The 9858-nt window shown below is 43.1% G+C and overlaps 1 protein-coding gene across 2 annotated transcripts; it reads right to left on the bottom strand.

Moving 5' to 3' along the window:
- Window positions 1-345: 345 nt before the first annotated feature.
- Window positions 346-9628, bottom strand: LOC143137888 (uncharacterized). Of its 2 annotated transcripts, none has more exons than XM_076298220.1 (6): window positions 9522-9628; window positions 5644-8313; window positions 5232-5325; window positions 4358-4407; window positions 4108-4181; window positions 346-3512 (listed from the first exon to the last, which is right to left on the bottom strand). In XM_076298220.1, the coding sequence occupies exons 2-5, from the start codon at window positions 8305-8307 to the stop codon at window positions 4137-4139; spliced, it is 2853 nt and encodes a 950-aa protein (XP_076154335.1). In that variant the 5' UTR covers window positions 8308-8313; window positions 9522-9628; the 3' UTR covers window positions 346-3512; window positions 4108-4136. The 2 variants fall into 2 exon arrangements, with proteins under 2 accessions (XP_076154335.1, XP_076154334.1); XM_076298219.1 differs by lacking the exon at window positions 9522-9628 and adding an exon at window positions 8456-9392.
- Between the last annotated feature and the right edge of the window lie 230 nt (window positions 9629-9858).

The raw sequence follows: 9858 nt of genomic DNA, 5'->3' as shown, positions 1-9858 counted from the left end.
GCTTGTGTCGGCTCCCACTTATAATACCAAAATAGTACTGCCAATGTTGACGATGAGTCAGGCTCTAACCAGCTCTAACCAATTCTCCTGAGGCACTGTCAATGTCATACTCCTGTCATCTGAAGTCAAATCTAGCCCCATGATACTTATATACATAGAATTAAATTTAAAGCTAAATCTATTTCCATTTTTGCTGCTGAGCATCCAGGTTGCCTCTTCAGTTACAATTGCAATTCATATGTTATACAGTTCACTTAAGTGATTTTAGTCCTCACTTAAATTTAAATGACAATTGAGCATTTTGAGGGAAAACAAGAAACAAAGATTTCATATATACAAAGTGACTGAGCAGTATGCAATTTATTTGTATGTTTTGACCGATTAAGCTGTAGTATTGTTCCAGTCCAGTATGGGGTGAACAAAATTAGGATATAAAGTCCAGAGACTGAGGTTCAACCCTGAGTTTTAGATTTGGACAAAATAAGATACGGAGACAACATTAAAAAAACAGACAAAACAAAACATTTGGTACATTTCAGTTTCACTGGCAAAAATGACAGTTAAATCTCGATAAGTTGCATGTGGCAGACTTTGGCTGAGGTTCAGAAATGATCAAAATGTCATGTAACTCACTTTGAAAAAAAGCTACAGAAATAAAACAAATAAATTTTCTGAAAGTATAAAATAGAATAAAATAAAATAAAAAGAACATCAATATGGCACACTGCTTGTAGGCAGCAAGATGAGCAGGCGGTCGGTCAGGTACACATTTCACAAAGCAGGGCTAAAAAATAGAGATCTCGGGTGGAATTCAAATGCAAGGACCCAATTTGTGTGTGCATTCCCAAACCTGCTTCCACATACGTCAGATCAGGACAGAAACTGTGGCACTGGCACGACATGTCAGGACATTTCACTGCAGCTGCGATTCCACAGACCAAACACAAAGTTCATTAGGTACACAAACACCGGTCTAGTGCTGCTATGCAACGGACACAATTGGACTACAACGCACTTCCTATATGCATTAGGCCCCACCCCCACCCAACTAAACTCAACCCCACCCTTCTTCTTCTTTACCCCCACCAGACAAGTGTCTCATGCCTGCATTGATTCAGACAAATCTCTTACAAAAAGTGCATGCAAGCCTCCTGTCCAAGAAAACAAAGGCTATGTACATCATCTGATTTGTCTTCCACAAGGCTGGTAAACTGACCATCTGAGTTGTTGCCTGGCAAAAAGAAGGGTAGAAATATGATGTTCATTGCATGTTAAAAAAAGAGAGAGAGAGAGAGAGAGAGAGAGAGAGAGAGCTGCGGCAAGTTCCCAGTATTTAGCAGAACTATTTTTTTCCTTGTTAAATATGTCAAAAAGTCTGTTGTGTTGGCATGTTTGAAAGCTGCATATATTCAGTGAAAGGGATAGTATGACCATTTGAATAGCCATTTGAGGTGGTGACAGACAGAATACACAGCGTCAGCACTGTCGATTTAAGAGAGGCAGACACAGGCCATTCATAGCCCTGTCAAAAATGACAGAAAATTACAAGCTGGTGTTTCCCATACAACATAGTGTGTAGCTGTGCAATCAGTTCTTTTAGTTGCTCTATACTGTATTCGATCAACAAGAGGACAAGACAAGTACACAGCTAGGTGAGAACAACAGAGGACAAATTACAAAATATATCTATATATTATGTACTTCGTACCAGAACTTCTGAAGCATCAACTATTGGCAAATATGTTAAGAGACTTAAAGGAGGCGCCCATAATCCCTTAGAAAGGATTTGTGGGCGTCCGTATTTTTTCAGCATTGAGAGACGGACAGCCTAAGCCAGGTCCAGTGACCCCACATTAATGTAAACAGAACAGCTGCTCGTGGTTGCTATGGAAGGTATTGTGAGCTAAAGTAATATGGATCAAATGTTCCAGGACCCATTGGGCAGTCACATGGTACACTTCACTCGGTGTTATAACATTATCTCGTCAGCACAATATGTATTGTGCTTCTAAAATTAACAGAATGTATTTGACCCTTTTAATGGTTAGTCTTCCGTTTGTTCTACCAACTGTTAAAGGCCAAGAGGGTAGACATCCAACTACTCATTTAAGGTAGATGATATGCAGAAAATTCTCCTCTACTGCAATACATTTCTACTGACAAAATATCAATCTCACTGTATAGTAAGGACCGTCAGTTGTCTTTCAACACTGCATTGCAGGGATACATTTTTTATCTTTATAAAGATCTATTTCATATAGAATTGGAGTGCTTGTGGGAAATTTAATTTGGGGGCATTCCGTTTTATGGGGACAATACTGTTGTTTTTAAAAAAAAAAAAATTCTCCAAAAAATCAAAAGAAAATAAACAAAAGTTCCAAACATTACAAAAAAAACACATGGATAAATTAAGTGCCAAGTGCACACTGAAAATTCTCAACTTGAAGAAAACCTCCAGAGAAGATACATTCAATGAATGACTTTAAAAACACAGGCACAGTTCCCTTAAGGATCGCTATGAAGTAAGAGAACAAAATTACAAGTGCAGTCTTATGATGGTCAGTTCTGGTTTGATAGTCAGTATTACTCTTAGAGCCACCGAGAACAACAGACAGATGACAGCAGGTAGACTTGGCACTAATGCAGATAATAAGTACCACAGTCTTTCCAAAAGCAACTGGGGTCTCAGTTCTGACTGAGAACAAAGAAAATACATTTTATTGTTTTTATATATATATATATTTTTTTTTTTTTGCCAATTGCTATCTAGTTTCCCCAAGCGAAAAATGTTCAGGTCAATAAGAATGTTAGCAGAAATTAGATGGCAGGTTTATGATTAAACAGATGCTGAGGGAGGGCATTATCTTAAAGTGATACAAACACCCTGCCTTTGCCCACAGATAACTGCTCCTCTCTACTTCTTTGGGCCAACACTTGCCTCGTTCCCTGGGAGCAAAAGTCATGCGTCTCCAGATGCGATGCGTTCATGCCATTGATTAAATTAACACTCAATGCATCCAACAACTTTGCTTCAACAATGACTGAAATAATTCATATATTGAAATAAAATATAAATAAGACTAGTCATTCTGTACAAAAAAGAATTACAATAATAATAATAATAATAATAATAACAATAATATCCACTTAGGATAATTCAACTTACTGCTGAGAATTTCTTCTCAAATGTATATATATATTAAAAACATTACTCTGTGCCATTTCATTCTTCTTTCCTCCTTTGGGCCCCTTAGTTGGTATGTTATGCCCTCCACTTTTGATCCAAACCTGTAAGCACTACAGACGCATTGGCGTTAATGAAAGCCTTGAAGTTCCCTGTTGGTGTGCACTGACGTAAGGAGTGACTTCACTACTGAGATGTTGCGTTAAGGTTAGAGGGTGATTGCATTCCAGAGGCCTCTTGCCATCAGTTTAGGAGACGTGCTTTCAGTTTCACTGAGCTCGGCCGACACACTGGACTACCAAGGTGGAGTGGCAGAGACGTTGTTTATCTGAAACAAACATACAGTATACGTGTCAGGGTGAAATCTAAACTTCAATTTTAAGAATTGCAACAGTAAATATTACACAAAACTGCCCTTAGCTGGTTGGTTCTGTGAGACAACGCTTAATCTTACTTAGCATGTTCTTTAAATATGAAGATTAGAGGATAATAGTCCAGGCAACATTGAAGTGTCGCTCGACAAAATTACATAAAGGACACAATATCTAGATCTGCTAGAGTGTGGCAGCACTTGTCCTGTACATTACAAACATTGAAAGGGTGCAGACGGTTTCAAATAAACTGACTGGAATAATAGCTTATTCTGGAGTATTGCTGTGGTCAGCGCGCTGTTGTTACTTTAATTTCACAACGGGATGTGACTAGAGCAATATACAAGTTGTCATACATGTTGTCACAGAAACTAGATGATGTTCTAATCAACTCTGTGTCGCTAGCACAGGCCTATGAAAGCTTATACCACCTGTGAACCATTTTTTTTCTTCTGTCAAGCAACACTTATCGTCTAGACTATAAATTGCCCTTAATCGTGTTCCCAAATCAATAGCCATGGCATGAATCAGTGACAAGAAAGAAAGAAAGACCTTGAACAGGTGCTGCTTCTTGGGTATTGTCATCTGGCATTCTTTCTATTGGTAGAGCCTTTGATTGATTTATTCTGATGAAGACAAAAGACAGCAAGCTGGATTAAGAACCATTAAATAAATGAAATGATTATATCCAACCAGTCAAGACATGGATATATCAATATTTATATAAATATAAAAATAAAATAATAATTGGATCTCAGCTTAGACAACAATCAATTGCATGTTTGCATGACTCACTCAATACCTTGTGCTTGGTGCATTTCATGGAGAAGTTCTCCTCATTGAGTACACAGTCTGCAACAGTATACAAGAGGAAACCAAACATAAGCATTATGCATAAACCAAACCACATTAAACACAGTTTATATGAATCATATTGCATCAGTCATATCCACTATTGTTCAAGCAGTAAACTGAACTTCAAATGCTCATGTTAGTTTTTAAATATGGTGGTGTTGCGGTCATCTGTTGTGGTCAACACTCCTGCAGAGATGTACATCTGCTTTGTGCATTCCTATGTGAGATTACATCCTCCTGTTAAGGTACTGTATTCATTTGGATTTAGGAAGTAGGTTTCAAAAGCAGCTTTAAATAGTAATCATTTTAACAGGACAGAACAATGCACTCAGAGAAATCCAGCTTCACAAATAGTTTTTATTCTGGATTAAATCATGTAACATTAAAATAAGCAGAACTTAAATTAATGAACCTAGATTCTGACAGTGCGAATGTTAGCTTTTACAGAGCTATTCAAATGTGCTAATTTGCTGTTAAGAAAGTCTATATTTTATGAATCGGGGTGGATGGCAGCATAATCATTCTTGTTCCATTACAGCAACGCCTTGTTTGTTTAAGTGAACTCTAAATGATCATTCCTGCTTCTTCAAGCAAGAACATGTTTGCGTCTAAAAAAACAAAGGCAGTAGGCATTTGCTCTGTTGTGCTAACTGGCTTCTCCATCTGTCCACAGGAAGCATGCACAGATTTTAAAGCAACAGTTCAGCGCTTTCATCCTCATCACAGTGAATTGGTTTCACAATTCACCCACCATACTAAACATTCAAATCCAAAAACACACAAAGAGTTGTTAAACCAAGTAGACGGACAGAGAAACTCACCAGACTGCACAGCACAAATGTAGTGATATTTGTTGGGGCATTCTCTGAAAAAGCATCCCAGTGTGGCGCCCACGCTGTGGCACATAGAGCACATCTGTACGAAAGAAATTGAGGAATGAAATATGTAAGAATAAGTAAGAGAGATGAAGAAGCATCCTTTTCAGACCATTCCTCAAAAATGTAGGCCCACACCTTCTGTCTTTTTTTTAAATAACTTTGTGCACTAGTTGTTTACCTGTCCCACTTCCATTTCACCTACTTCAGCATATTCATACAACATTTTTTAACAAGGGAGTCGCTGCATTTCAGTGGCTAATTTAAAAGATGAAGGGGGTCACTCTTTGTACTTCACAAAGTTTCCTATGGATACAGTGCCTATAAATGCAAACACAAACCCTTTGTTGACTCTTACCGTCTCCTGGGCCATCTTGACTGCTTTTTCTAACCCATACAGCCTCCCCTTCACCAGGAAGACACCTGCTGACCAAATGCCACAGTCCTCGTGCAGCCAGTACTCGTTGGAGTCCAGCGGCACCACGGGCGGGATGTACCAGCTCTCGGCTGCCCCGCCATCCAACCGGGACTTCTTGGCCGCTGGGCTGTGCGAGAGCTCACTGTCGCTGGTCCACCTCTGGTAAGGTCCACCAAGGGCCGTGTCCAAAGGCCTACGCTGGCGGGCACGCCGAGCCCAGCTGCCGGGGACAGCCGAGGCGCACTTCCTGGCCTTGGTGCCGAAAGACGAGTCCGAATCGCTGAGGTCCTCCTCTTCCTCGGCTTTCAGGCCTGCGACACCAGCAGTGGGCCTGGTCTCCGCTTTGGAGCCGTTTGCGTAGTAGGGCCCATGGAGGTCACCCAGGTCCAGCGTGTTGGCCGCACGGCCACACAGGCAGCACACCAGCGCAGCGCGTCGCGTGGCGTCGTTCGACACACGGCCGTACTGCAGGAAAGGTGTGGACGGGACGACGCCAGACACAAAGCCCGAGGTCGGCTGTTGCAGTCCTTTCCTGACCGTCGGCTTCACCTCTTCGGGGTAGTTGACGACTGTGCACGAGACATACCGCTTGCGTTCCACGTGCACAAAAGGGGAAAAGGTGTCCGCCCGCGAGTCCCTTTTCTCCTCCTTGTAGTTGACGTACTTCAGCTTGATCTCAGGCTCCTTGGGGGAGAACATGGAGGACTGGCCTACGTGTACTTTCTTGCGTTTCTTTTTGGGTGTGTGGGCTTTCTTGGCGGTGGGTGAGCTTTTGCTCTGCGGGCTGGCCGCTGGTTGACTTTTTTTCTTGTGAGATCTGGGTGGGGGCAACGGACTCATCGCACGGCGATCGTTGGACGATTTACAGTTCGAAGTGCCACTCGGCCTTTTCCCCGATTTCTTGGTTGGAGTAAATGATGTGTTGTTTGTCATTTCATCAGATGTGCCCTTGATACGATATTTGGAAAGACTCTGTGTGTGTTCAGAATCTGAGGTAGATCCTTCTTTAAAACAGCTGCTACTATCTCCGCCCTCCTCCCTTTGGACTGATGTCTGCAACAAGCAAGTGCTCGTCTCGGAAGTGCTAGTTTCTTGCTCGGAAGTGCATACATTCTCACGCATCTCAGGGTCGTCACTAGCAGTTACAACCTCCCTATCAATGCTGACGGCTTTACTCTCAGCCACCGCGACTTTTAAGCAGTTGGATTTCTTAGTTGAGCGAGTCCTACTGACTCTGAATCTGGATGGGTTGATGTTTTGAACGATGGCCTCCAACCTTATACCCCTGCCAGACCGGGGGGGAAGTATTTTCCGCTCCGGTTGTCCTTTCTTTGCTGGTGTGTTGCCATTTAATTGCTGCTTGGCTGTCGACTCAGCCTTGTCCATCATACCTGATGCTTTATCTTCGGGTAAATCGTGACATTGCTCCGACAGTGCCTGTTCTGTGTCTAGACCGTTATCTGTCAGTGGTTGGCAGCTCATTTCCGATATGTTTTCAGTGTTTGAATTACCCAGTAAACATTCAGTCTCGCCAGTGCAAGTCAATTCGGCAGGCAGAGGACTAGAAAGACCCACTTCACTGTGTTTCGTAACCAAGTCTTCTGGAAAATTCTCCCCGGTTGGAGAGCTTGCCGTCTGCGGCAGCACGAAAACATCCTCTATCTCATCCTGTGGCGTGGCAGGGGGAGATACTGGATCCTCTAGAGGACTGATATATTCCCTATTGAGCGAGCTGCAAAAATGTCTAGTAGTCCCCATGTCATGTACTCCAAGTGGCTGTTCAGTCCTGGAAATCAGAAAGAGCACCTCAGAGTCCCTCTTCCCCTGCACTTCAGCTGGGGTCGTAAAAAGATCGCCCGAAGCGCTCTCACCACCACACGCTCCAGCGTCCCACAAGGCGCAGTCCCCGTTCTGCAAACAGCTGTTCTCTTCCTGCGAGAGCTTGCAAACAATGGGGGCACCTTGTTGGAGCGGCGTCAGGATTTCCACAGCGGCGGCAGCGTCCCCGGAGTCTTGTATGCCATTGAGGTCCACGGCATGTTTGAGGAAACAAACTCCGGTGGCGACATTCTGCATCACCTGAGCAGGCAGGACGAATTCGAAGGACTCGTGCGGTGCCACCCCGACTGGTGTGGCAACCGGCTGAAGACAGTGGGGGTCCATCTCCACACAGAGCGGGGCCCCATCTGCCTCAGACATCAACGGGAGGGTCTCATAGCCCGATGCATGCTGGGAGAGTTTCTTGCTGAGGGACGACACGTCGTAGAGAGGGCAATGCGCTGTGAGGGGGGTGGAGGAGAAGACGTGGGACCGGCTGACGTACGAGAGGGTGACAGTGGTGTTGGAGAAGGCATTGTCGGGTTGGATCTGTTCACCAGGCACTGGAGAGAGGTCACAGGTGTTCTCTGGGAACGTTACGGCTTCGCTAGTCCCTGCCCCCACATACCAGCCTTGGGGTTGAACCACATGCAGGGCCTCCACTGCACTAGCTTTTCCCAGGCAATCCTCACCCTTTTTGCTCAAATCAAAGGCAATGGGCAAGGCGCAGGAGGAAGAGAGGTCTTGAGGTTGTAGCCCATCCCCACTGCTGTCTGGTTGGTCCATTATCACCTGCATAACAGAAAGCAGTAGAAAGTTAGAATTCGGCAGTTGGCTTGTGTCTAAAGCACCAAAATAATTTGCCTCTACATTCATCGATCTCTACAGTCTACAGCACTAACCAAAGATAGATAGCAAAGTCATCAGTGCCCACCATAAAAATCACCGTGGCGCGTGCCAAAAACGTTCATCTTACGTTCATTCAGACAGCTGATGTTAAACTGGACAATCATACCAAACTCAAGTTATCATCTGGGACACATTGAAAGTTTGTCCGAATAAGCTCACTAACGTTAGTCTAATCATCAAATGAGCAACGTTATTCATCTCAGACCTTCGGTATTTCCGTTGTCTTGGCGTTGGAATAGTTCTACTTGACAGACTTCCGAACTGTCAAAATAACAGTTTAACGTTACCACCTGAAGTTAGCTTCAGACCAAAGTGGCTAACTACTAATGCTACGTTACCAAGCCAAGCTACTGTCACTTGCCAAGTAAATTAAGTGGTAAACTTAACATGAACTATTTAAGCATAGAAGCTGACTTCTGTCTTCTTTTCATCCCATGAAGTCAGCAAACACTGACTAGCGATATGACTAGCCAGCGGTAGCCATTAGCTAACGAGCGTTAGCATACATCTGTTGAGATATGATAGGATATCTATCTAATACATGCCGTTAAAGTCATACAGGCATGGACTCATCTAATACATTTAAAAGTACTTGTTTATGTTTCGTATTCGGCACCAGTAGTTATTCACTCTACATTAAACTTATGTGCTAATGACTCAATTATAGTCATGTCAACAAACGTTGGAAGCGTTACTTTATTTTCCTCATGTCCTACAACATTAGGGTTAGCTAACTAGCGATAGATGGCTAACGTTAACGTTACGGTCTACGCCAGCTAACATTAGCTCGCTAACTTGTACAGTGTTGTGAGCATTCTTGCCAACTAGGATCGCTAACATTTGCTGACTTAGACAGCTACAGTTGGTCATAAAAGCAAAGGCTTCACATTGCTATGACAATGACACTTCAATATCAAGTTAGTCTGTCATAACAATACGCGCGGTGAAGCTTTAATTGTGTTAGGAGGATGACATCAGCAATCATAATTTTGGTTGGTGAGGTTTCATGTATTTCTGGCTAGGCCCTGCGTAGGTTAAACAAAAGACAGCAGTGCGTTGCCAAAGATGGCTAGCCTTAGCTAGTAACTTACCAAAATTGAATCTAGAATGAAGATCAATTAGTTGATTTCATAACACCAGTCTGAACACGCCGTATGGGACCCCATCTTATGTCCCGCCAGACACACAGGGGGACAGGGAACAATGTCCTTAAGTTTGCGTAAAGAAACAGATGAAAGGTCTCTCCACACTTTTTTTTTCGGATATCCGAACGTGCTCTAAGAACGGCTCTGTCAGCTGGTAGCGTCACTGAGGCATTATGGGAAATGTCAGACTGTTTTTAATGTCCATATCCACTTTGTTAAGGGAGATTACATTTTCAAGAAGTGAGTAAAAAAAGGGAAATGGTCAGACCATGTTATTCAGTTG

This window comes from Alosa pseudoharengus, unplaced genomic scaffold, assembly GCF_046254945.1.
Source record: "Alosa pseudoharengus isolate Yale_2024_CS ecotype anadromous, Long Island Sound unplaced genomic scaffold, YU_APseudo_1.1 YU_APseudo_1.1_scf_21, whole genome shotgun sequence".
In the NCBI taxonomy this organism is placed as follows: domain Eukaryota; kingdom Metazoa; phylum Chordata; class Actinopteri; order Clupeiformes; family Clupeidae; genus Alosa; species Alosa pseudoharengus.
Note: the sequence above shows the minus strand (reverse complement) of the source record. Positions and strands in the feature narration are given on the sequence as shown.